At 46.7% G+C, this 27,279-nt stretch overlaps 1 protein-coding gene across 5 annotated transcripts in view; it reads right to left on the bottom strand.

Moving 5' to 3' along the window:
• Positions 1-27,279, bottom strand: part of PTPRG (protein tyrosine phosphatase receptor type G) — a 686,843-nt gene that overhangs the window by 89,130 nt on the left and 570,434 nt on the right. For all 5 annotated transcript variants that reach the window (XM_037799495.1, XM_037799505.1, XM_037799497.1 and 2 more), the window contains 4 exons: positions 16,940-17,124; positions 12,285-12,393; positions 8,029-8,078; positions 5,430-6,204 (listed from right to left, as the gene is read on the bottom strand). In XM_037799495.1, coding sequence (XP_037655423.1) covers positions 5,430-6,204; positions 8,029-8,078; positions 12,285-12,393; positions 16,940-17,124 — 1,119 coding nt within the window. The remainder of the gene's footprint in view (positions 1-5,429; positions 6,205-8,028; positions 8,079-12,284; positions 12,394-16,939; positions 17,125-27,279) is intronic.

Raw genomic sequence — 27,279 nt, 5'->3', positions numbered from 1 at the left:
GAAAGCAATGGAGAATTACACAGAAAAGGCACCTGATTAACAAAACCAGCATGAGATGAAACTATGGGTCTGTAGGCCATCTGAGCGCCTGGTGTAATTCCTTTCAGATGAAGTGCATGGTATTTTTCCCAACCTCCAAACAGCTGGGCATCACACTCATGATTTCTGCCCTACCTGTACGAACCTGGACTATTCCTTATTTCTGTCTTTAAATTAACTCCACTGTAGGCCTCGAGTAAACCTCTTTAAAACGGAAACTTCGTATGGATATCATCAGTGAGGGTTTCACAGCTTCAGCCCCGTTGACGTCCCGGGCAGGACGAGTCTTCACGGTGGGAGCTGCCCTGTGTGTTGTAGGATGGTGGGCAGTGTCCCGAGCCCCCTCCCAAGTGGTGACAACTACAAATGTGGCCAGACATTGCCCAATGTCCCCAGGAGGACAAACTCACCCCAGCTGAGAACCACTGCCATAAAACTGGTGTCTTTTTAAACGTACATTTAAAATAAACCTTCAGTTAATAGTGTCTCCACTGAAATCATCCTGTATTGCCCACTGGCCGGGAGGTGGGCTGCACAGCGTGGGGTCAGCCCCTGGCGGTGGAGTCACTGTCTGTGTTTGAGCTCTGTCTTGGCTGCGTGCTGTAACCCTGGGCCTGTTCCTTAACCCTCTGAGCCTCGGTTTCCCCACTGGCATCCCAGCAACAATGACGGCACAGTCCTCGCAGGGTGCTGTAGGATAAGTGACGTGTGCAGTCCAGGATTTAGCAGGGCAGGGCCAGCTCAGCACAGATGTTGGGCAATGAGGGGGTTGTTGTTTTAATAAATCAAAGGTTTTCAAGCTGGGCTCCTTGGAGCAGGAGGGTTCCAAAGAGGTGTCCCAGGATTTTGCCCCAAAGAGTGTGACGACTGGAACTTCATTTCTCTCCCTCCCATCACACACATGCTCTGGCTCAAAGAATAACAGTGACCCCGGCTCTCTGTCCCACTGCTCCAGGGGAAGGCACACAATTTCCATAAAGAGCCACACAGTAAACACTTAGGCTCTGTAAGCCATATGGTCTCTGTTGCATATTCTTTTTTCCTAAAATGTAAAAATCATTCTTAGCTCGTGGGCCCTATGAAAGCGGGCTGTGGGCTGCACGTGCCTGACCCCTGAACTGGACCATCACCTTAGCATGTGGCTGGGGGCTGGACCAGAGGAGGGCATCAGTGAGCAGTCAGAGAATGGCTCTTTATAAACTCAGGTTCTGAGGAAGATTTGATCTAAAAAGAGTTGCCCTGATTTAAAGGAATAAAAATGGAAAACCTGAGCACTATATAACAAGCTTGTCGACTATAATCACCTTGAAATGCTTTTGTCTAGAGTATGCTTTACAGCAGATTGCTCCAAGCTCGTTTTAGTGCAACGACTGAGTTCTGGGTCTGTCTTCACATCTAGGCTGTGCTTTTTTTGAGGGAGGGACCATGCTGGATTTCTACGCAGCACAAAGCTAGCTGAGAGCTTTGCACTAGATGGGTGGTAGGAAAAAGCTGAGGAAGAGTGTGACTACATCTATGCCCCTAATCCTCCTGATGAGCTGCCAGGGCAGTTTTGACTATAGAAATCAACACCACAGCAGAAGCTAGACACCAGTGGTCCCTACCGGGCCTGTGGATGTATTTAGTTTGACATGTGCAAAAAAATATTGGTTTTAAAATTTGAGTACACTTAAAAATTGGAGGATTCTGCACAAAAATCTGAATTTCTTTATCACTAGGCATTCTCATAGTTCCAATCAGTTGGCGCTCAGTGAGGTGGCCCATTTTAGAAAGGACAGGTGCTCTTCAGTTTGCCACAGTCCCCACCACTCCCTAAAGTCTAACAGCTGGCCTTTTTTTCTTACCCTCATTACCTATCTGAATTTTGGAGTCATCTGAGTTTGCCACTTCTTCTTTAGAAGGATGATACTAGTCCCCTTCCTGGGAGTTAACAGTAAAGCTCTTATCCACAGTATCTATAAAGATACTATCAAACAGCAAAGGGATTTAAACAAGTCTTTTGGAGAAACTTAAAAATATATTTAGTTTGCATTATTACTTTTTCAAAGAGATGCTAAGCAGCTAAATTTGTCTTTGCTTGATGCAAAAGAAAAAAAAATAAATATGCAAGAGATTTAAACAAAGGTACATCCCAAGTCTTTAAAATAAATCATTCCCAACATTAAAGTTGATGGCAATTTCATTTAAAAAATAAACACCAAGCTAGAGGAGGCAGAGGAGTAAAAAGCATGGGAAGGACAGGAAGCAAGGAATCACAGAGTAAGGTGGGGTTTGCTAGATTTACCCTAAAGTTCCTCACATCCTTTATTAACCAGTAACACATATTTCTGCTTAAAGCAGGGGTCGGCAAACTATAGCTCAAGGACTGAAGCTGCCCACAATCTCTGTTTTGTAAATAAAGTTTTATTGGAGCACAGCCACGTCCACTCATTCACCTACTGTCTGTGACCGCTTTCGTGCTACATGGCCGAGGTGAGTGGTTGCGAAAGAGACTGTATGGCCTACAAAGCTCAAAATATTCACTATCTGGCCCTTTACGGGAAACGTTTGCCTATCCCTGGCTTAAACACCCACCACCCTCACCCTTACCCTCACTCCCAAATTTGAGTGCCTTGAAATTCTGAAAGAAGACCCCTTTTGCTTTGGGAAGCAGCAGACCTTTCCCCGAGATGAAGGTGCTGGGGGAGACGCTCTGATTTACCAGTGTTGGGGATGGCCTGGAAGTTCCTCGAGATCAGCTTCAAGGCCAGCTAACTGGGGACCATAGTCTTGGCATGCTCCTAAAGTCTACAGAGGACTGGGAAAGAAAGCCCTGCTACGGGACCCCTCATGGTCATTGTGGTTACTGCCTGGCGCATGGGGGCTGCTCCTCCTTCCTTGTCACCAAGCTCAAGGCTGGCTCCGATCCTCACGTGCCTAGCACCATCACCCACGCTGTGGTCTGCACTAATGGCTGCCATTCTCCCCACATCACAGATGACGACACTGAGCAAAGACTTGCCTAGGGCCTCCCAGGGAATAAGGGGCACAGGCTATTGGGGTGATCTGACTCCAAAAGCCACTCTGCCAGGGTCGTAGATATTCTCAGATGCCTGCAGGGTTGAGGCTGGAGACTCACACACTCCATACCTGGAGGGGGAATCCTCAAGATTTATCATCTGTTTTTTGTCCCCTTCCCTTGGAATCTGGAAATCTGCAATCTGACTCCAATCACAATGACTCATTTCCACATAACTCCCAGTCCCTGCCTCTCTCCAGTCTCTCAAGCTGTAAACAATCCCAACCTAAGCTCTTAGCAGCTATGTTTTTCAGGAGTGTGGTCAAAGAAAGGTTTAGGAAGACTGGGCTGAGACGCACTATTTCACTAGAACCCCTAGTCCAGAAACTAAACCTCCCAACATCCAAAATTGATTCCAGACCTATACACTTGACTTTGGAGAAACCACTGGGGTGCCAGCCATCCACATCCATCGTCTTCCAATGGGGCTCCCTGCATTTACTCTTGCCTCTCCTATATAATGTCTACAAAGAGGCCCAAGTGATTCTTTAGAAAAATTCATCAGACTAATCACTTCCTGCTTAAACCCAGCATTGGTTCCCATTTCAAGCAGACCCAAGTCCTCAGCATGGCCAAGAAGCCTCTTTCTGATCAAGCTCTGCTCGCCTTTGAACTCATCCTGTGCCGTTCCTCCTGGCTCGCCATGGTCCAGCCACCCTGGCCTGATAGCTCCTTGACCGATTCAAATTCATTCTCAGTTTAGGACCTGCTGCTCCTGCAGCCTGGCACGTCCTTCAGTGGAGCTCGGCACGGCCAGCTCTTCCTCGCCACTCACGTCCTGCTCACACGACCACTTGATGTGACACTGCCCCCCTCCCGCACTCCTACATTTCCCACTATCTGAAATTATGCATCTGTTTACTCAAATATTCTCAACCCCCCCACTAGAACGTGAACTCCCCTTGAGAACAGAAGCTGGTCTTGATCAGTGTTCTCTTCCCAATGCCTAGTCCAGGGCTTGGTACACAGTGGGCACTCTATAAATAAATATTTCTCTAATATCTTCAAATGCAAGAGATTCAACTTTTTCATAGCAATTCCTAGAAGGAAGGCCATTGCTCAGGAAGGGATAGCTTCAAATGGCTTCATGAGAGGCCTCGCATTTCCTTAACTAAATTTCACAGAAGGCCACTCTGGAACTTTCCCTAAAACCAGGACAAAACTGAGCAACACCCGTAGGAAACCCACACTTCAGAAAATTAATCTGTACCAGCCTGAAGGGGGAACGTAATTCAAAACATGAAAATTTATTCTAAGTTGTATCTTAACATACGAGATCTCAGCTTTAGATGAATTTTAATGTTTACAAGTGCAAAAGCAAATAAATATTTACCAGTTGCTTTTTTTTTTTTTGCACTCTTATAACTCCACAACAGCTTAGATGCAAAAAAAATTGTTGCTAAACATCTTGTAGTCTGGCAAAATGAAGAGTTTCTTATTAAGAAAACCCCTCACAACAATAACAACCCCTCATGCTGACGGCTCCCTTGCAGCAACTATCCGAATGGTTCGTTAAGATGTGAGTACGTGGCAGTTGCAGGACCTCCCTGGGCCAGGGTGGTAGGGATGGCAGGCTGGCCACGCCCGGGCTTCCCCAGGTGAAAACAGGGCAGGCCACCCAGCAAATGGGTGCTTTGGGTAGAGGACCGTATTTCTCAGACTAGTTCCATGCGCTAACTCCAGCACTCCTTCCTTCTTCAGGTTTCAACATAAATGTCACTTCTCCAGAGCCACAGCCTTTCCTAGTTAAAATAGGTCCCTGCCCACCCCCATTATTCTCTCGGACGGCACCCTGCTTATCGTCTCTAATACCGTCTCACAATCTAATACTTCCGGTAGCATGTTTTCTAGTAGCTGGCTGGCTTGCTCTCGAGCTTGCATTCCAGCTAGCTCGCTGCTGATCATCTATCTGTCTTCTCCTATATACTGTGAAGCTTCAAGAGGCGGGGACCGAGCTTACCTGCGTCAGTGCCCGGCACAAAACGGGCAGTTCACAAATATATGCACTGAATAAACGAAAGAAGGAAAGAAATCTTAATGAATAAACTGCTTAAGATCAATGCCCTTTTTTACTCGGTTACTTCAATGCCTGGTTGATGGCCATACAGTTATTCTGAGGTGAGTCGATTTTACCAGAAAACAAGTATCATGGAAAGGCTTACTTCAGCAAAGATAAGAGAGTAGGTTATTCTCATTAGAACAAAAGGAGGGACATATAGGCATCCAGACATATCAACTCTTTCTGGTTCTCTGTCCTCTACCCCCATTTTTTAAAGGGGGAAAACCATTTGCAGCATCAGAGACCCTCGACAGAGGACTGGGCACTGCTTACCTGGATTAACAGTGATAAATTTGTTATCCTCGGAAAATCGGTCACCCCGGGACGCAGGCCTTTTAGACGGCATTTCGGGTCTCTGGGGGTCACTCCCTGCATAATGTTCCTCTGTGGCGGTGGGGGGCACTTGGGTGGAGGTGGCCAAATCGGAGCTGAGGCCCAGGTCGGCATCCATCGTCTCGTCCGGCTGGTCTGTGGGGGCCGCGGGGTGCTCCTGCCCGGGCATAGTCTGACGACCCCCCACCTCTGCAGTTCCGCTGGGCGACGAGGGTGCAGGGGTGGGCTCGGCCCCCTTCCGCTCCTTGGCAGCGTGGGTCACCTCACTCTTCTCCTTCTTCTCCGAGTCCTTCTCCCCCTCCTCCTCGTGCTCCCGCTCTCCATCCTCACTCTCACTCTTCTCGTCCTTCTCCCCGTCCTCGGCTCCCTCGCTGTCCTTGGTGGGCCCCGAATCGCTGTCAGGCCCCGGAGAGGCCAAGGCCTCCGTGGTCGCCAGGACGGGCCTGACGGCCTGCTTGCCGGCAGAGGCGGCCATCGGGAGGCGCGTCGGCCACACCGTGCTGGGGAAGGAGGGGATGCCGCCGCTGCTGAAGCCCAGGCCGGCGAGGAGCGTGCTGGTGACCACCGAGGCCACCGTCGCCTGGCTGCCGCTGGAGGAAGGGCCCATCCCGGTTGCCATGGAAACAAAGGAGAAGGGGATGCCAGAGGATGTCCAGGTAGAGGACCCCGAGCTGATGGGGGCCATGTCGGCCGAAGAGGCAGGAGACGCCGTGGGCTTGAAAGGGTCAGCAGCGGAGGATGGAGGGGCAGAGGAGAGACAGAAGAAAAAGGGGAGAAGTGTCAGTAATTAGGACCGGGAACGGGGTCCTGGTTATGACTCTCAACCATCATATGGGGTTTCCATAAGCATGATACAAAAAAGAACCTGAGCAGTCTGTGGATGGCCACCTGTTATCTTAATGGTTTTACAATTACTTCCAGTGCATTAACATTTTTAGCTAGCATATCAAACCTGACTTCCAACTTTTCACTGGTACTGCTTAGGAGGAGGCTAAGTGGCAAGAAAGGAAGTAATGGTAAAGTTGGCTTAAAGGCAAATATCAAATAAGCAATAATACAATGGGAATATCAGATGGTTATTGCTGGGGTGACAATGGAAGAGGCAGGAGCTCCTTGCTTTCATGTATATCAGTGGGCACTTGTGAGAAACATACAGTCTTGCATCTGGAAAGGCCATGGAGAAGCTGCTCCAATTCTGCCATCTTGCAATGAGCACATGGATGGACAGAGAAGGAGGGGGCCTGCCCAGGTCTGCAGGGGCAGAAACAGAGCTGTGCTCTGCACTGCAAGCTTCGAGGAAATGTTTTACACCTGCCATTCCACACTGGGCACCATACAGCTGCTATACTCTCAGAGTCTCCGGGTTTATGGCAAAATCTAGGTCCATGTGCACAACAACAATTACAGCAAAAATAACAAGAGCATCACCTAACCAACAGAGACCATGTGCCAGGCTTGGGGTGAGTGCTTTTCCACAGCACCCTGGAGGCACATGTGATCATCACCCCATTTCATAGGTGAGGAAACTGAGGCACAGAGACAGCAAGAAGCCTCCCCAAGGAGACATGGCTGGGCAGAGGCAGGACTTCCTATGTCCAAACCTCAGCTCGTTCTTCCCACTACACTAAACTGGGGTTCAACTGCAGGATTTTATTCACATAAGGAGGCTTAGGAAGACAAGAAGTGCTGCTCTGAGTTTTTACTTTAATTCTCACAGCCTGGTGCATAGAATCCAAAATTCCATCCTATCATTTATACAATGCAACACGGTAACCAGAACATCTTAGATTTCATTAATCCAGAATCAAATTTTACCTAGAAAACTTTTTGGTTTAAGGATGACCACGTTAGCAAATGATGCACTCAGAAACAGAGAAGTCAGGCTGCCTGGGCTGGAGCCAGGGACCCCTTGCTCGCTCCCTGGGTGAGGCAGACATGTTATTTTTACTCACTGAGCTTCAGTTTCCTCATCCTTCAAGTGGGGGTGACAGTACCAGAGACTGTGTGGGCTGCTGCCAGGAAGAAATCAAGTAATCGGTGCCTGACAGCAGGAAGTGCTCAGTAAATCTGAGGCTGTTTTGGCTATCACCCCACCACTGAGGCTCGCATAATATTTATTAACTGCACTAGGAATGGGGAGCGAGGATACAGTCCAGGCTCCGGAGCTCTGGTAAGCCAGGTGACTTGGGGCACATGACCCCCTCTCAATTTTAGCAAATGTCGAATGAGAGGCACGGAACTTGTGGACCCTTTGTGTTCCTGCATCGTATGATTCCACAGATAATAAATAATTAAAAATCTGGAGAATTCTTCTCTTGACAAAATTATACAACATTAACACCACTGCCTTAACTTTGCTGCACGACTTGTTTTTATAGTGTATTGAATTATCAAGAGTGAACACTTGACATTTTTTTCTGTCGTTTAACCACTTCAGGTTGAGCAGTTTAACAACATCATACTGCCACCTCGTGGTCACAGTGTTAACTGCGCAAATTAGCAACCGGACAGAACCCAACAATCACTATCGTCTACTTACCACTCCTGTCTTAACAATTCTGGTCCCTTGAAATATTCGAGTGGTATTGGCTGCGAAACAAAGACATTACATTGTGAACAAATAACATTAAAAAAAACATATCAAACTGCTTTTTTGTGGTCATCTCAAAGAACAGTAAAGCCATATAAAGTAAAAATCTGCCTCCTATATATCCACACCATGTTTTTATTAGCAAAAAATGCTAATTACCAAAATAATAACACCTGTACCAGCTGTGGTTTCTCCCTAAGCCAGACGTGGCAAGCAACCTGCATATTCTTTTGTTTGGCCTGCAACCTTTTTTTTAAAGTCAAATTTGTCACTAGCATTGTAAACAGTAGTTTTTATCTAAACTTCCTGATTTTCTGCTTAACGGGAAAAATCACCCATCTGACAATCTTGGCTGGCCTTCCTGCAGGTCCTGCCTGGGCTGAGCGGCCAGGGCCCCTGAGGGTGGGCACGTGCTCTCCAATTTCCCACCGATGGCCGCCCCTCCCCTCATTTGTACGTGCTCCCTGCTCCCCGCCTGGCCCCTGTGGGTCCCTGACTTGGCTGCCCCTGACCTAACGATACATTCAATTTGCATAATTGGAAAGTGAAATGTGCGGACACAATGTGGAGAACAGGTGGTCTGGAAGTCAATACAACCATTTAGATTCCAGGTCAAAAAAGGCAGTTGGAAGCCAAAGGCCTGGCACCCGCCCTGCACTAAATATATCCTCCCACCATCACTTAGTTGCTCAAGGATCGATAGGTCACTGCCTCAGGCAGGTGTACACACCTCTGTTAAAGACAGGAAAAAAAGGTTCCCAGGAGACCTGTTTTACCTGCGCCTCCAAAAGAGCTCTAATTAAAAACAACAAACCAAACAGCCTCTCCATCAGTGTGCCTGCTTTTCATTTAACTCAAAAACCTCCACCGGGGTCAGCTAGTGCCCTGGCACCTGGGAAGTTTCTATAGGACCTTCCAGGTCAGGTTTGCTTAACCTGGTGGGGTCTGGGGACCTAACGGAATTCAGGGATGGGAAAAAGTTACATCTGTGTTTTCACTAAACTCCCTGTGAGATGCAGCGTTTCCTTCCATTGTGAAGGTACAAAACAAATTTCAATGGTTTTAGCAGGACCTGTGAATTTGTCTCTGAAGTCACATTCATACCACCTTGCAGTCACAGGCTCTCTGGGAATATCATTTATGTTAGTTATTGCTCAGGAATCATCGTAGTTAACAGAGCCGCCACTTGTCATTGAATACTTGAATAAGAAAGCATGTATATATTACTTCGGCATAAATTTGTTTAAAATATTTTGACAACTGCGTTAGATCATAATTGGTCTCTTTTGTGGTGCACTTTATTTATTGAAAAACCATTCAGGGAAAGGATCAGTTGACTTCACCAGCTGCTGAATGAGTGTGTGGCATAAAGAAAAAGCTCATGAATCCCTGTTTGCCATGACTATAGACAATTGCACAGAGGCTCTGAATACATTGTCATCAATCTTTTTATCCTTATGTTGAAGGCTTGAGGTGGTGGGTAATACTTACTTTTTGGGATGATCCACTGCTGCATAATAAATCATTGGGCTTTGGAATCAGAAAACCAAGGTCTGCTCAGTTGCCAAAGGATCTTACCTGATCTCTCCAAACTTCACTTCCCCATTCGTAAAATAACACCTATATTATAAGCTGACACGAGGTTTGATTCAGAGGAAATAATTTTTGTGCAAATACTCTGTAACTGTGAACCATTCTACAAATATTGCCTTGCCATTACTGTTATTGTGTATTTGTTTTATGCTCTATATTATATATAAAAACAACATATTATTAGGTTTTAGATAATATAAATATAGTTATGTTTACTGTAATAAGGTGAATATTCCATGTGGCCCCCTCATGCTTCCAAATCACATGTAAATTTTAACCCTGAGAAACCTAATTATGCTGAACAAGGCTTTGGAGTACTCTAAGCTTGTTCTGTTGTTGTTTTTTAAAACTTAAGTCCTAATAGTTATCCAGTTTTGTAAACTGACTCCTACTGCTTATATACTGCCAGCTGGCTCACCAGAAATTCAGCTAGCTTACCTAGATAAGATTTAGTTTTATGCTGCTCCCTGGGTAGGAAAGATGATGTGGTAGGAAAGATGCTAAAGCCACAGTGGTGATGGGTAAAGGAGCCTTCCCCTTTATGAAAATACAGGCTGAACACCAGCATATAAAATGAGTAAACTCGTGTCCACCTCAGCAGAGAATGTCTGTAGACAAAGGAGACATCAGCGATTTTCAACAAGCCACTGAGAACAGACATGTTAAACATTCTGTGCTTTGAATTTATAGCTGACAAAGCCTCTCTGCATTACATTACATTCCAAACACTTAATTTTTCCCAGTCCACGCAGAAGCCTGGGAGCTCGGGGGCCTATTAATCTGGAAAGGCAGTTCTGCAGACTCCAGGCTCTCGGTGGGTGCACAATGGAGGCCTAGGCATGATTTATGTCTCCAAAGTTGCAGGGCCACAGCCTCAGCAGGCTCCCACTCGGTCCTTCTCTCCTCCTCCCCTCAGCCAGTACAGGCCTGGCCTCGACCTGCAGTCCCACGTCAGCAGAGGAAAAGGCGCCAATAGGCTCAGACCACAGGTGGGCGCAGCAAGCATGATTTATTTATGAAAAGAATGCAGATATGCTCATTTCAGTTAAAATTGAAGGATGAGATCAATGTGAATATGAGCAAAAAAATATCTATATACTCTATGCAGAATCACAAAGCTCGAAGGCATGCTCAGAGGGGAAACAGGCGGGAGGGTTTCCTACCCTGGGTTCATCATTTCTTCTTCTTATTTATCCACCCAAATACTGAGGAGGCATTGATACTCAATGCCAGGCACAATGCTAATAATAGAACACGCACCACTCCCAAGGAATTCTTCAAGGACCCAGTGAGGTGGGGTTAGTATTACCACTGCTACTATTTCTCAGATTGGGAAACTACGGCTTAGAGAAGTTAAGAAAGGTTCTCAGAGTTGCACAGCTGCTAAACAGCAGCCAGGACTCAAACCTGGGGCCCTCGCTCCAGAGCCGCAGGCTCTCACCCAGCACTTCCCAGGCTTTCACATACGTGCCAGGCACTGGGCCATCCTGTAAACACCCAGATTCCTGGGCCCCGCCGCAGAGACTCTGATTTGGTCAGGCTGGGAGGGGCCCATGAACGTGCATTTCTCACATGTCCAGGTGATGCTGATGTGCTAGTCCATGGCCTGCACACTTTATCAGGTCTTTGGAGTTGTAGGGAAAAAGGTCCAAAGTCTTATTCAGACCCATGACTCAAAACGGTTAAGAACCTCCAGCCTGCTCTATGGGTTTCTCATTTTACAGATGGGAAAACTGAGATCCAGACAAAATTAAAACAACCAGCTCAGGGAGGGCCTCGGAGCCGAGCCCCTGGTCTCTGCCCCAGGCCAGTCTTAGCACATATGAAAAAATCATATTATCAGACCATGGCCCACAGGCTGGCTGCCTGATTTTGTAAGTAGTTTTACTGAAACCAGGACGGAAATTGGGGTAGAACACATGAGGCAGAGTGAATCCTGTTTTTATTTAAAATTCTGATATGTTGTTCATCACAAATTTTTTGCATTGATTTCTATTTTTTTAAATTTCCATTAAAATAGTATTTATCATGATTTCTGAATTTTTGGCAGCCACTTCAATTTTGCACCAAGGTTGAATGCCTCATTTGTTTCACCCCTGTCCTGATCCCTGAACTTCCTACTGGTCTTAAGTCAGCAGGAACATATTTCTAGGTCCCAGGAAGCTCAAGGAACCTGTGAGCCAGGACTGGTTTGTGTGGTTTGTAAGTCAGAAGGGTGAGCTTTATTTGTTTTGGGCTCTGGTTCTTAACAGAGCCACTAACTGAATCATGCTGGAAACCTCCAGGGTGGCAAGAACACGACTTGGAGGGGATTTTACGATCTGACATGACATTAGACAACAGATGAGCAAAAGGTCCAAATACTTGGATTCCCACAGGTGGAAAATGAAAATCAAATAGAAACAAAACATATAATAAAATTCAACACTTTGTTCTTTCTTTTCCTGGCCTATGAAGTCCCTAATCTAAAAGACAGGCCTAATTTACTAGGACTACAAGGTGTGGTTTAAAAACCCCACACCGATTTGTAGACCAGCTTGTTTTCTTTTGCACAAGCACCATAATGGGAAAAAAGACAGAGGGAGGAGGCTCGGGGGTGAAACAGGCCTCACCTTGGAAGAGCATCGTCTGGCTGAAATCGCTGCGCATGTCGTTCCGACACACGGCCTGGACTCGGAACAGGTAAAGGCTATCGGGTGAGACGTGGCTGATGGTGGCTTTCTATGGGTGAAGAAAGAAAAAACAGTGAGATGGTTTTGAAGGCCACTGCAAACCCTGCATTCCAAAGCCAAACCTGGGGCCACAGCAAAGTCTGGCAGGTGTGGTTTCCCTACTGAACAAATGCTCGCATTGCAGGGAAAGAGTGTTCAAAAATAACCTTGCCTGGGAATATGTCTTCAAGGCCGAGATGTGCAGGATAGGAGGCACACAAAAGCATTCTTTGACTCCTGTTCTTGAATATGGCTCTGAATGTGTTTTTTTTTTTTTTCATTTTATTGAGATATATTCACATACCACGCAGTCATACAAAACAAATCGTACTTTCGATTGTTCACAGTGCCATTACATAGTTGTATATTCATCACCTAAATCAATCCCTGACACCTTCATTAGCACACACACAAAAATAACAAGAATAATAATTAGAGTGAAAAAGAACAATTAAAGTAAAAAAGAACACTGGGTACCTTTGTCTGTTTGCTTGTTTCCTTCCCCTATTTTTCTACTCATCCATCCATAAACTAGACAAAGTGGAGTGTGGTCCTTATGGCTTTCCCAATCCCATTGTCACCCCTCATAAGCTACACTTTTATACAATTGTCTTCAAGATTCATGGGTTCTGGGTTGTAGTTTGATTGTTTCAGGTATCCACCACCAGCTACCCCAATTCCTTAGAATCTAAAAAGGGTTGTCTAAATTGTGCGTAAGAGTGCCCACCAGAGTGACCACTCGGCTCCTTTTGGAATCTCTCTGCCACTCAAGCTTATTTCATTTCCTTTCACATCCCCCTTTTGGTCAAGAAGATGTTCTCCATCCCACGATGCCAGGTCTACATTCCTCCCCGGGAGTCATATTCCACGTTGCCAGGGAGATTCACTCCCCTGGGTGTCTGATCCCACATAGAGGGGAGGGCAGTGATTTCTCCTTTCAAGTTGGCTTAGCTAGAGAGAGAGGGCCACATCTGAGCAACAAAGAGGCATTCGGGAGGAGGCTCTTAGGCACAACCATAGGGAGGCCTAGCCTCTCCTTTGCAGCAACCGTCTTCCCAAGGGTAAAACCTGTGGTAGAGGGCTCAACCCATCAAACCACCAGTCCCCTATGTCTGTGGTCATGTTAGCAACCATGGAGGTGGGGCAGGCGAACACCCCTGCATTCTCCACAGGCTCCCCAAGGGGGCACTACATCTTTTTTTTTCCTTGTTTTTTTTTTTTTTTTTTTTTTTTAACTTTCCCTTCTTTTTTAAATCAACTGTATGAAAAAAAAGTTAAAAAGAAAACAAACATACAATAAAAGAACATTTCAAAGAGACCATAACAAGGGAGTAAGAAAAAGACAACTAACCTAAGATAACTGCTTAACTTCCAACATGTTCCTACTTTACCCCAAGAAAGTTACCTAATATAGCAACATTTCTGTGAACTTGCTCCTACTATATCCATCAGAAATTAACAGACCATAGTCATGGCTCTGAATGTGTTTTCAGTCCTCATTAAGCTCACAAGGTTTGGACTTCTGTCCTTGCTACTGTACTTTGTAAACCAGAATTATTTATCCTAATGGACTCTGTAATTACCAGGCATGTTGAATTTCCAGAGGCAGGCAGAGTTTAGAACCTCCACAACAAATCTCTGCAAGTCTGTTGCTTTGGAGTTTAAAGGCCTTGTTGTGTCTTGACTGATGGAGAATGCAGGAGATAATGAGGAAGAAGATCAGATACATGAGATCGAGCCTTTCTAAGCCACCAGCTAGGATATTCTGACAGATGCTCAATGTCTTCTAGCCTCTGCTACCTTCAACTGTATAATGGGTAGAGGAAGAGCTACCTCATAGGATTCTTATAAGAATGACATGTCACAGGCCAGGCAAAGCTTGTTCATAGAGTAAGCCAAGCCACAGAAAAGATGTCAGGGGTCAGCAAGCTACAGCCTGGCCCTCCTATTTGGGTAATAAAGCTTAACTGGGACACAGCCACACCCGTTCATTTATGTGTCGTCTATGACTGCTTTCATCAGACATAGCAGAGTCGAGTAAATGTGACTGAGAGTATACGGCCCCCAAAGACTAAAATATTTACCATCTGCCAGTTTACTAACAAATTTGCTGACCCCTGATCAAATGTCACTGTTGGCTATTGGATCATGCCCCCACAAAAGGCATGTTCGGTACCCAATCCTTGGACCTGTGGTGTGTGAACGCATTTGTAAATAGGACCTTCAAAGATGTTATTAGTTAACATGCCCAAACTGAATGAGGGCAGGCCTTAATCCAATATGGCTGAAGTTCTTATAAGCAAAGGAAGTTGGACATGAAGACAAACCATGGGGAGGAGCCAGAAGCCACAAGTTAAGGGAATTGGGAAGACTAAGGAGAAGATGTCATCATGCACACTGATACATGACAGAGAAGCCAAAGACCAAGGATCACCGGCAGCCAGCCCTGGGATGCTACTATCTGTGGGAAGAAAGCATCGCCTTGCTGATGCCTCGATTTTGGGCTTCTTCTAGCCTCAACACCGTGAACCAATAAATTCCCATTGTTTAAGCCAACCCATTGTACAGTGTATGTTTTAGCAGCTAGGAAATTAAAACAGTCACCAGCCTGACCTGGATTCCCACTCCTCAAAGCCTTATTTCAACAGTCCTTAAAAATGAGAAGATGGAAAATACCAAAAATGGGCAGTGCTTGCTTTATGAAGAAAAAAACAACAAAAGCAACTGATTTTTCCAAAGTCTCTTCCTAATGGATTAAATATCTTGTCATCGAAACATGTGCTCTGGGCAAAGTATAAAAACCAGCTCTGTGAGCTTAACCATTGAGCAGATTTTCCTGATGTAGCCGCTGAAATCCTCTAGACTGGTATTCAAAAAGTTAAGCACACCTGCTGCGGGTGCCTAGAAAATAGCACCCTGGGGGGAATCAGTAGGTCAAGGGTCACGTCACTTAAGTTTAAGCCTCATTCATCTCTTTTGGAAAAGGTAGGTGACCCAAGCTGCCCCACAAGTAGAGTGAGGATACAGAAAAGAGAGCTGCATTTAAACGCTGTGTAAATGCTAAGTATTACTTTTAGGTAATACCATAAGTTAGAGGATAGCTTTGTTGCCACAAAGTCAGCAGTCTTGACTTCTTGAAAAATTAAGAAAATTAATTTTGTGCGTCCCCAAAGAAAATAACCACCCCTAGACATTCTTATAAAAAAATAACTTGCTGTCGAAGCATGTTTTTCCCTACATCTCTCTCTTTCTCTGAAACTAATTTATGCCTCATTCGCTAAACCTCTGACCCCATCTTCTGTTTGGAGCAAAATCTTCACTCCATCTATGCAGGGATTCATCGGAATTCACTTCAAGCCTGTATCTATTCATCTTTGCATGTTTAATTATTTTCCACTTAGAACCAGAAACTGCCTAAGTACCTAGATAGTTTCTGCTGATTAATGCAAGCCATCTTTACTTCAGAGGGAGAAAATCCCTTATGGACTTCCAGTTGTGACAAGAGAAAGGTTAAAATACATCATAACCTTGGATGCCTTTGAATAGGTCCTTCTCTGATTTCATGAAGCTCATCATCCCCTAATGTGACCCAGATAACAATGTCTAGTGGGGAAATTGAAAACATAAATGGAAATGAAGTAAAAGAATCTTCATCTAAAGGAATATGAAAAGTATTATTCTATAACTGATTGAATGGGCCCCAAGAACTCTGAATTGGGAGGAAAAAAAAGTGGTAACCGTCATTAAGAATCCCACTGGGTGCTACTGCATTTTTCACAAGCATATACAATTACGGGCTTCGTTACTCCAAAGCCTTCTTTTGATTAACAATAAATGCAGGCTTTCAAACCCAAATGTGTCACTTTGAGTTTCTATGCAAAGACTTAAAGACTAGAGTTCACCAGAGGGTGTGCTTTTACAAGGGAGGAAGATGGCTTCTGCAAACATCTGTTCTGAAGGGCCTTTCTCTAAGCACAGCAGTAAAAAACGGCATGGGCACAGGGTTCAAGCAAGTAATGGGAATATGCACGGTGATGAGGTGAGACAAGAGGGAGTGGTGGGGACTGTGGAAAACTGGGTGGTGGTGGTGAACGTAGCAGCAGGATGAATAATAATAGCAATAACAGTTATTAAGAACCATATAAAAGAATATATCATGCTTACCATGAGCCAGGACCCACTGAACATTTGTATAACTCATTTAATATTTACAATTACCCCAGCAGATGAAAGCGGCTAAAGAAGTTTTTCTGTTTAAGACAGGAAAAGCACCTAGTTTTGCAGGCCCCAATTTACCAAGGAATTACCTAGCTTGCCGAGGTCGCACAGTCTCTGAGTATAAGGTCAGGAGGGACGAAGGCAATTTCCTCCCACTGTTCACACTCGTACCCATCACACTGCCCCACACCCATGGTGATGCCCACCTTCGCTGGGCAGCCATCAGGAAGGCACAGTGCAGAGACAGTGTGCACATAGTGCCCACCCAGAGGCCTGTAGGCGGTCCTCTGATAATGACAAGGCAGCGTGGACCCTGTATTGGAACGGGGAGGCTTTACCAAGTCTTTGTCGCTGTCCTTTGTAAACGTCTTCTCCTTCTCGTCCTCATTCTTGGTCCAGCTGTAGGAGATCATGTAGTTCATGATGGGCGGGTGGTAGATGGTCTCCGGCTGGCTCCAGGACACCTGCAGCGCTGTCCGGTTCAGAGGCTGCACCTTCATGTGGATGGGCGGGGAGCTGCAAACTGAGGACATGCAGGCCAACTTCAGAGGGCTCCAAGCACAACCACCACTCAATCACTTTTTAAAAACTTCATCTTCGAAAAGTTGAAATAGTAGTTTAAGAAACACCCATACTTCCTTCACCCAGATTTACCTACTATTAACATTTCCCCACATCTGTTCTCTCTCTTTCTACACACACACACACACATATGCACAGCTGTTTTGCTGCTGCATTACTGAGAGCAAGTTGCAGACATCCGGACACTTCCCCCTAAATACTTTGGCCTGCATCTTCTAACAATAAGGCCATTCTACTTTATAGCCATCAATTCCATTCTCAGATCAAGGAAAATAAACAGTAATTCAACAATATTATCTCATACCTAGTATAAAATTTCCCAGGTGTTCTCCAAGGGTTGTTTATAAATACCCCCTCACCCTGATCACACATTTGCATTTAGCCCCTTTTAATTTAATAGTCACCTGACTTTTTTTTCCTTAAATGATGAATTTTTTGAAGAATCCAAGCTGTTTGACTTGTGGAAAGTGCCAAATAGCTAAAACTGTAGATAAAATGTTATCATTCACAGATTAGAGTGTAAGTAAATGCAATTTAAAATGACTTTGAGTAATTTTAAATCAAAGATTGCCTCCCCCCCCAAATGAATATCTCCAGGCCAGTAGTACCCATGTAATTATCCTGATGTGGGGTATAAGGAAAGGTCAGGATAATTCATCTTTTTATTCCCTGTAGCTGGCAGGTTTCACAGGACATGGTGGATCTACATCTGTGGATGGACAAACCTATGAGAGTGTCAAGAATACCAAAGCAACCTCTAACAGCGACATATGGGACACAAGCCCTTTCTCGGTGGCCGTGGTCCTGAGTCTTGAGTGGGCTTTCTCAGCCACACAGTTCTGGGCTGAGGGGCTGTCCTTTTATTATAGGGTGTTCAGCAGCACCCCTGGACTCCACCCACTAGACGCCAGGAGGAGCCCCCATTTGAAACAGCCAAAAATGTCTTCAAACATTGCCAACCACACCCTGAGGGCAAAATCATCCCCCATTGGGGACCACATTTTAGAGGGGGAGACGGCGAGGCATCAAAGAATCACACGTGTGGAGCCAATATTACACCCCAGGCAGGACGGATGGAACAGGACACGGTAGTGTTCCAGCACGTTACAGGAGGCTTTGACAAGAGTCTCCCAGGGAAGACTTCCTTGAGGAAGGCACTTAACTGAGAACTGACAGGTGAATGGGGATTAAGCAGGAGGGGGTCAAGGAAAGAAAGGGCAGGCAGAGGGACCACCAGAGGGAGAAAGCTGAGGGAGCTGGATGAAGGCACAGGGACACGGGGGAGACAGGCGGTGCCAGGTGCATAAGAGGCGCGAGGCCAGTTAGAATTCTGGTCTTTATCCTACGAGCCCTGGGAAGGAACTGGAAAGGTCTGAACCAGAGGATTTCCAAAGATCCTTGAGTGCAGAAGGCCCTGGAGAGCGAGGGGGGAGGAGGGAGAGCTATTGGGAGGCTGCTGCAGAGGGCCAGCTGCTTGGGGATTGGGAGGGGGCAGCAGATGTCACAACGGGTACATTCTAGAGCTAATATTTAGGAGGTAAACCTGGGAGGCCCGAGGTCTGGATAAGGAGGGGTGGGAAGGAGAAGAAAGCTGTGAAGATGACTCTGGGGAACTGGGTGACGGGGCATTCTTTGTGCAGGGGAGTAATTTGGGGGGGGGGGGGGGATGGGGCAGGCCAGGGGACCAGGCCTTGGTGCCGACCTGCTGGGGTCTCTTGAGAGCACAGCCACAGGCCAAAGGGCCCCCCACCAGTCAGACTCCCCAGTTTCCTACTCAAAACCCCAGACCCGAGGCAGCCCCTGGGGAGCCGCACGGCTTTTGTGCCAGAGCAGCACGGACCCAGCTTTAAGGCCCAGGCTGCAAGAAAAAAGCGGAGACTGGTTTTGACAGGGAAGCATCCTTTTGCTCTTCATCTGCCAAACCATGGTTCAGCTGGAGATACGCTTTGTGTGACTGAGACAGGAAGGAAGGCATAAATTAATGAGGCATTCCCACTGCCCTGCAGAACCCCGGGAGGCATCACGCTGCCTGCCGAGTAAATGCTGCCAGAGCAGGGACATCAAACAATGTGAAGGGAAGCTTCCACCAAGAAGCGGAGGGCGCAATGACGGAGTGCGGACACGAGGTGGCGCCAACATACTATTTTCAAATACCCCTACTTGGTAAGTGGTTTACAGTTTCTCAAGACAGATCAAGGCAGGTGGGGGACAGGTTGAGGGGGTGGTGGGGGACAGCACCCCAATCTTTCCAAATACCAACTCCTACCATGTTCTTTTTTACCTCCCTTATTTTGAAGCCATCACTCCCTTGCTACAATTAGAGGTGGGCTGCATGGGATGCATATATCTCTAACAGTTACATCACAGCCACATAAATAATTCCATCACCCACATACAGATGCAACCATTCTTATTTATTTTTCTAAACTAAAATAGCTAGGTTTTTCTTTGCTGATTAAGATGATTCATGTTTAAAGAAAACTCAATATTACCAAAAAAAAAAAAGTTAAAAATAAACACCCCAATCCCAGGACTTGGAGATAACCACCATTAACATTCGGGGGATACATATCTAGATACAACTTCATACACATCCAAAAGCATGCACAGAAAATGCGATGCAAATGGGATACAAGTGTGACACTATAACTGGATTATTTTTTAATGTCTCTCTTTTTTTTTTTTTTTTACTAAGGTATGGGTATATTTCCCTGTCAAAAAATAGAGCTTGGCATCACTGTTTTGCATTAAGATACAGAGAATCCCATTTTCTCAACGTACTAGAAAATATCGTAAGGGCAGGTCTGGCCTCACACCAGCAGGACCATCTCCCGGAAGAGAATTCTGTAACTGAGTGGTTCCAAACAACGCAGCTGGGGAAGCACCAGGCCAGGGGTCTGCAGGTTGAGCCCCTGCCCGACCTATGGGAAGAGCAAGTTGAAGACAAATTTCTCTTTTGCCCACTCCCCAAAACTCCCCCACAAAGTGAGGGTTCTGCAGGGCATACCAGACCAGATTTGGAGGAGATATTTGCAGAGTACTAGGAGGATCTAAAAGAGGGGAAAGCGAGCTTTTTCTGTAAAGGGCCACTACTCAACTCTTGTAGTGGAAAAGCAGCCATGGATAATAGCTAAAGGAATGGATGAGACCATGTTCTGATAAAACTTTATGGATGCTGGAGTCCCAATTTCATGTGTCAAGAAATATTGTTCTTCTTTTGATTTTTTTCCAATCCTTTATAAACATAAAAGCCATTCTTACTTCATGGTTGTATAAAAATTGATGGTGGGTGGGATTTGGCCTGTGGGCCAATGGTTTGCTGATCCCAAATCTAGAAGGTAAAGGGAGGCCAGATGACACTTGGAAACACGCGTAGTATCAATTGCATTTCTATTCTTCTACTGAATTCTTTCCCTCAGCACAACCCGGCAGGCCCACTCCTCCCCAGAGCCTCAAGTCTTCTCAGCATTACTTGGGAGTTGTAGCATTGTCTTCAGTGACTACCTGTTTATAATCTATCCTCCTCCTTGAAGGTAAACTTCACAAAACTGGCATGTTTCCTGCCTTGTTCATTGTTATCCTGGCACAGAGCGGGCTCTCAATAAAATATTTGCAGAATGAATGGCATGCCAGTCGGACATGGAATAGAATCCCTGGTCTTTCCCCTGGTCCACAGGCTGATGTCAACCAACCTCAGCTCTTTCCCGGTTGCCCCTTGCTTACTCCTCTCTGGCCAGCCTCCACCCCAGCCCCCTTGAAGACCCAGCTCAAGCTTCCCCTTCAACGTTCCAGGCCGATGGGGGCCCCCTGATCCCAGAGCCGCTCCATTGGCCACCCCCACCCCAGTACCCACGGCCCACATCCTCACTCCTGCTCTCCTCTGCCTCCTTAGCTGGACCCCAGGCACCTGCAGGGCGGGCCCCGGTGCTCCACCACCAATGCCCTTGGCAGGGGCTCACATTTCCTTGAGCTGATGAGGGGAAGTGCTGCGCCCGTTAGTCGGGGCCGCTGATGAAGTTCCATCCATAAGATCAGTGTTGCGTGATTCGCTCGTGACACACATCGCTCAGGGATAAACGACACTGAGGCTTCCGATGCGACATGACACATTCCCCGTGGGGACACCTTCAGGAGCCTCAAGTTCGTGTGAGAATCTTGTTTCCAGTCCAATTCAAACCTTCCCCAAGGGGATGTCTGCTTATCGGAAAAAACATTCGGTCTACAAAGGAAACAAATCCCAGAGCACGCTACCGCTGGGGGAAGGGAGAGACGACCAGACACCCTTCAGAGGACACCCACCAACGGGCAGGCTCTGCTGGCTTTTTAAGTGATGGAAAGTCTTCTTCCAAACAAAATATCCCTCAAAATTCCATATACTTAACAAGTGTTGGCAAGGATGCGGTGAAATACAGGGAAAAAAAACCCCACCCAACTATCAAACAGACAAAGGCGGTGCTAAGATGTACTGTGGGACAGTTTGGAGGAGCTGCTACAGTAAAGCAAGCATGGGCAATGGGAACATTCTGGCTAAAGCACACTGGGGACCACAGGTCCAATGGTGTACCCAGAGCCAGAATGCCTGGCCCACATAGCGTTTTTGAAGTCTGTCTGCTATACATATAAATCTGGATTTCTAATGTGGGCCCACAGCCACACATGGCATGGTCACCAGAATCAGAGCAGATGCCCCTTCAGACCAGTTCTGTATGCTCACACTGGCCACAGTCCCCACCATTCCCTATTGCCTCTACCCAACCTGCTTCACTCCTAGCTGCCTGGCCCCCAAGGGCATGTGAGTTTTCCACTGGTCTACAGTGAGCACCAGGAGCACTGCTGTAGGCACACAGTAGGTGCCCAATACTTGCAGTGTTCCTTCCACTGACAACTGACATCACAAATGGCATCTACTACAGGGAGTTGGCCAGACGTCTTGATATTATCTTTTTGCACAAAATTGAAGCCTTTTAACCATGCGGGAGGCACAGCGCTGGCTCTCTAAACAAACAGCCCCTGTGAGATGCTCCCGACATCAGCCTTTCCCTTCTCAGGGGCCTGATTACGTTCCCACTGGTGTCTGATTGCTTTTCACAGGCATCTAGGAGGATGCTTATTGCCAGCTCTGAGAATTTCTATCTTTCCTCTGAACCACCTTTAATTATGATCCCAGGCTTCGTTAAATAATGAAGAGGTTTCTAGCAGAGTACCCAAGGTCCTGGGATTCTAAATCAATGTCAAGGATATTTTCTCAGTGGTTCCACATGTAAATGGTAGGGCCACCAACCTCCCATCCTCTTCATTTCAGGTTTTCGATAAACTAATGGGACAGGCTTTGTCTGCAAGTCCAACCTCTGGTGTTTGCAGTCTCTCCCCGGAGCCTCCCCTGCACCCATCCCCCTCCGGTCTGAGTTTCACACCTGAGGCAGCAGGCCAAATATTGATCAGGAATCAACGAGATAGCACTGCTCAAACAAAGCAATCTGGTTCAGCTTCGCTATTTCAAAATGCTTGTCAACATAAATGAAACGGCTGCCTCTGGGTGGGGTAGGGTGTGAGGAGCTGTGACATCACACACCACCCAGCAGGGGTGTCCGAGAGACCCTCGTGGCCTAAGGCAGCTGTGGCCGGCGGGGAGATGAATTCTCCAGAGGGGCCTGCCTGGCAGAGAGTGAGCTGCAACGCCATCTCCTTTTAAAAGCAGAAGGGGACTGTTCAAGTGGAACAGAGTCGGGAGCCTTGTCTCAGACTGTTTAAAAGCCTGTCATTTCTTTATCGCCCCAGCTCAGCTCAAGAACCCTTGAATACAGAGTCCTTTAGGGGAAATTTCTAAAGAAATGGCCTCAGGGCAGGATTTCTCTTATTGAAGGTTTGTATCAAAGAGGCCTAGGTAAACACAAAATCCTCCAAAGCAGACCATGTTGGACTTCAAACCTGGGATCCTGGTGCTCTGGGGTGCCAAAGCCTCCCTCGCCCCCCAGCTTCCAGATGCTCGCGAAGGCAAACAGCACAGATGGCGGAGCCCAAACCAGGAAGGAGGGGGTCAAGGCAGGATCCCAGCTCCGGCAGCTTTCAGATTTACAACATCTGAACGTCATCTAGTTGGAGCTGCCAGCTGCCAGGCACATGCCGTGGGCCAGGCTCACACATGCATCTCAGAAAATCCACACAACCACCCCAGGAGTGTGTTCAATTATCCTCCCCATGAACGAAGAGGATGCTGGGGTCCAGAGGCCAAGGACACAGAGGGGGAGGAGGAGTCAGAACGGGAGCCTGGGCTGTGTGTCCTGTCCACATACAAATCCCCACATCCGTTTTCCCATCTACAAGGGCAGCTGCTTCACCCAGATACCAGGAGGGCTGTTCAAAGTGCTTCAGTGATGGAAACCGGCCTGGCAGGTGCTCTGCATGGCCACTGCAGCCACAGGTCAGTGGCTTCTTCCCAGTGGGTTAGCAATCCTTTGCACCAGAAGCTTCTTTCCCGCTCCTGCCCACCCCCCGCCTTCTCCAGCCACCTCTGTTCTCAATGATAAAAGAGTGTGGGGTCAGAGTGGCCCCCAGCTCCTTGGAAGCCCTCTAAAGTTGGAGGCAGCCCAATCACCATTCTTCCCCCATCAGAAATGCTTACTCACCTAATGGTCCCTCAAGTCAGGAAAGGGATGCTAGAAAGATCTTCTGCAGTGGCCCAGGGGTGCCATCCCCAAGGGCTCTGACTCTGAGCCATTCTGCTTGGAAGCATCAGTAAAAACAAGCCCCACTTGATGAGCCTCCCTGCCCTGGGCTGAGTTAATGCGTTCCACAAATTACGTCATTGAATCCTCACTGTTATTCTGTGGGGCTGCTGGCCCCATCATCCACCCGTTTTAGAGAAGAGGAGATGGAGACTTGAGAGGGTCTCCCATTTGCTTCCTCATTCTGGAGTCAGACTACGTGGGTTATGGACGGATGAGCTGGGTGGTCTTGGATAAAGCCTGGGTAAAACCTTCTGGGATGACTGCACGAGACGCACAAATGCATGCTGACATAAACAAACTGCGTTCTAAGGAGTAGCTATAGCTAAATATTGATTGAGCACCTACTATATGCCAGGAACTAGAGATAAAGGTGAGCAAAAGTGGACAGCGTTCCTGATCTCCTGGAGATCACAGACAACTACCATGTAATCCCCCAAAAATGGAGCTCTTCCCTCGGAGTTCCTTAGGGACTCTGGATAGAATTCAAAGAAGTCGCTGGGCTTGGAGGGGAAAAAATACATTTTCATTTTCATTAATCTCTAACTCAAATTTAGCATTTCCTTCTATTGTAAATATAGGCAACAAGCTGCAAGGGTGTGAGCAGGAGCTGTGTGACATTGTCACCAAAAGAAATCAGATATATTCCTATTAGATTACAGTTGTTGCCAATAAATTATTGTTCATGCTCATTATTTCAAAATTATAAGTTATTAGACTCACTGCTGGGTCTTATAATTTAATGACTTCATCAACAAGCACATATATTACGCTATCAATTTCAAAAAATGTTTTGATAATATATGAGGATAACTGATTTCCTTTGCAACCTATATTTTATTTTATGCATTTAAAACCATCGATATGACATGAGGTCTAGAAGATTCATCAGGAGGCTTAAAGAGTCCACGGCACAGAAAAGGTTAAATACACACAACACTAAGGAACATATAAAATTACAAGCTTTTGACAAGAAGAATAAGGTAATTCTGTAAAAGGGTTTAATAAGGGACCCTTGACCTAGATTTGGGGGGCTGGCTAGGAAAGATTTTCTGAGCCGAGCGGTGTTTGAACTGAAATCTGAACAATGAGTAGGTATGTACACGGTGAGCAGGAAGGAAGGAGGCTTGGATGGTTCAGATGGAAAGAAAAGGGCAGCTTGTGCAAAGGCCCTGCCCTGGGAAAATAGGAACGAGGCTGCATAGCTGGTGGGAACAAGGAGTAGGTGATCTGAGACTAGGTGTCAGAGCTGGCAGGTGTCAGAGCAGGGTGCTCCAGAGGCCACTGAGCTGGACCACCGCCTCCTCGCGACGTGGGAGACCCCGGCGCACAGTCACACCCAAGCTCCTCCAGGCATGACGACGGCTTTCTGGTTTTAAATCCATGGTGTCTTAACTGAAGCGACGTATGCAAGGGATTTCTTTCCCTTGTGCTGGTTTGGAGGTTTTATGGATCCCAGAAAAGAGCATGTTCTTAAGCTCATCCATTCTGTGGGTGTAGCTCTACTGTGGGTGGGACGTTCGATTAGGTTATTTGAGTGGAGGCATGACCCACGTGGGTCTTAATCCTCCTACTAGAACCCTTTATAAGAAGCTGAAAGAGAAGGGCTCACACAGAAGCTCAGAGAGGAAGCCACTGAAGCCAGAAGCTGGAAGCAAAGAGACCCGGAAGTGAAGAAGAGACCAGCAGACGCCATGTATCTCGCCGTCTGACAGAGGGATCACTGATTGCCTGTTGATGTCTTGATTTGGACATGTTCACAGCTCAGAACTGCAAGCTTGTAAGTTAATAAATCCCCATTGTAAAAGCCACCCCATTTCTGGTATATTGCATCTCGGCAACTTGAGCAACAAAACCACCACCCAGTGGCATCTCCTCCATTCCCATGAACAGGCCCGACATGCAATTCAGTTTCTCAGCAAACCACTGCATTTTACTGCTCTGTGTGGCAATTACCATGGAAGACAGCAAATTTAAAAACCTTTATCCCCTCAGCTCTCTCTGATGTGCATATAATAGCACTTCAGGCTCAGAAAACAAGAGTAGCAGCCCTGGAGTCTGGGAAGAGAGAGGCAGAAATTCAATTTTCCTGTCTTCCAAGGATGTGGTTTTGCCTTTCCCACATTATGCTATTCCTGACCCCTCCTACCTCTTTGGAGCCTTTTTTCCACATGAGATCCCTCTTCCTCTGAGAGCCAAAGGCTGTAGGCAGTCCCAGCCCTGTACAGGAAACAACATTGTTTGGCTCGGCGCTAAGGGAGGTGGCAAAGTTCAAAATGAGGCATCTTCCCAGCTCTCCTTGACAACAGCTGCTCCTTGGACACTGGGTGGAAAGCTGGAGTTTACTCAGCCTGGGGCCCTTCCCTCCCTTTGACTCTAAGGTGCTGTGATTCCCTGCCAAAAGGGCAAAGCGGGCCTATCCCACTTTAGCTGAGCAGTGCATCTTCTCCACACGGCACCTCTTAACCTCCACCTTCTTCCCTGCCTTGCTCTAGTCATGGGCTCAACCGAGGGTGTGTACCTGAGACCAGGCTGCAAGTCTAGGGAGGGCAAATACCCAGGGCCCCTGTAGTGTACTTGGGTTTTCTCTGCCTAGGTCTCCTATATCCAACGGCTGGGCTGATGTTACAATCCCCTTCATTATGAAGAAACAGCTGGGTCAGTTCAAGTCGAGCACTCTGGCTGCCCTCAGTAACAGCAGACTTTTACCTATGCACCTTCCAAGATCCCATGAGGTGTCTTTATAAGTGATCCCAACCGACATGTAAAGAGATCAACCAATGCACCAAGTTGATGGGTATAGCAAGGCTTTTATTTTATTTGAATAATTGATTCTAGATAATTATGATCTAATAGGTCAAGCTGTCCTCATTGGTTTTCCATTTGGTCCTTAAAATAATTTTCCTCTTGGATAGGTATCAGCTCACCTCTGTATCTACTACATTTAGAGAGAGTGCCCTGGCTCTTGCCTAATATTCAACTTATTAGTTTTGGATCTGTGCTTCTTCCTGCCTTTCTTATTTGTTTCCAGTTCTGGCCAAAAGGTTGTAGAAGGAACACTGTTTTTTTGGATTCCAATCTTATCTCCACCCCCCTCCCCCAACATGTGGCTACTGTGCCAAGGGGTCATTTGGTAAAAATGGCCTTAAATAGAATAGTTTCATGGTCTTCCAGGTCTGGGTACTAACCTCCTGGGCATGGTTATCAGGAGCCAGGAGGAAAATAGGCAGCTTGTCACTGGCACAGAGAGACCAGGCCGTATACAGGTGGCACCTCCAGTGGGCTCCAGGCACCACGGCCTCCTGGCTGCCTCCTATATATGGGTCCATATGCTTTGAGGAGTTTTGGCTTCCCAGCTGGCTGGTGAAAAC

This window comes from Choloepus didactylus, chromosome 1, assembly GCF_015220235.1.
Source record: "Choloepus didactylus isolate mChoDid1 chromosome 1, mChoDid1.pri, whole genome shotgun sequence".
Lineage (NCBI taxonomy): Eukaryota > Metazoa > Chordata > Mammalia > Pilosa > Megalonychidae > Choloepus > Choloepus didactylus.
Note: the sequence above shows the minus strand (reverse complement) of the source record. Positions and strands in the feature narration are given on the sequence as shown.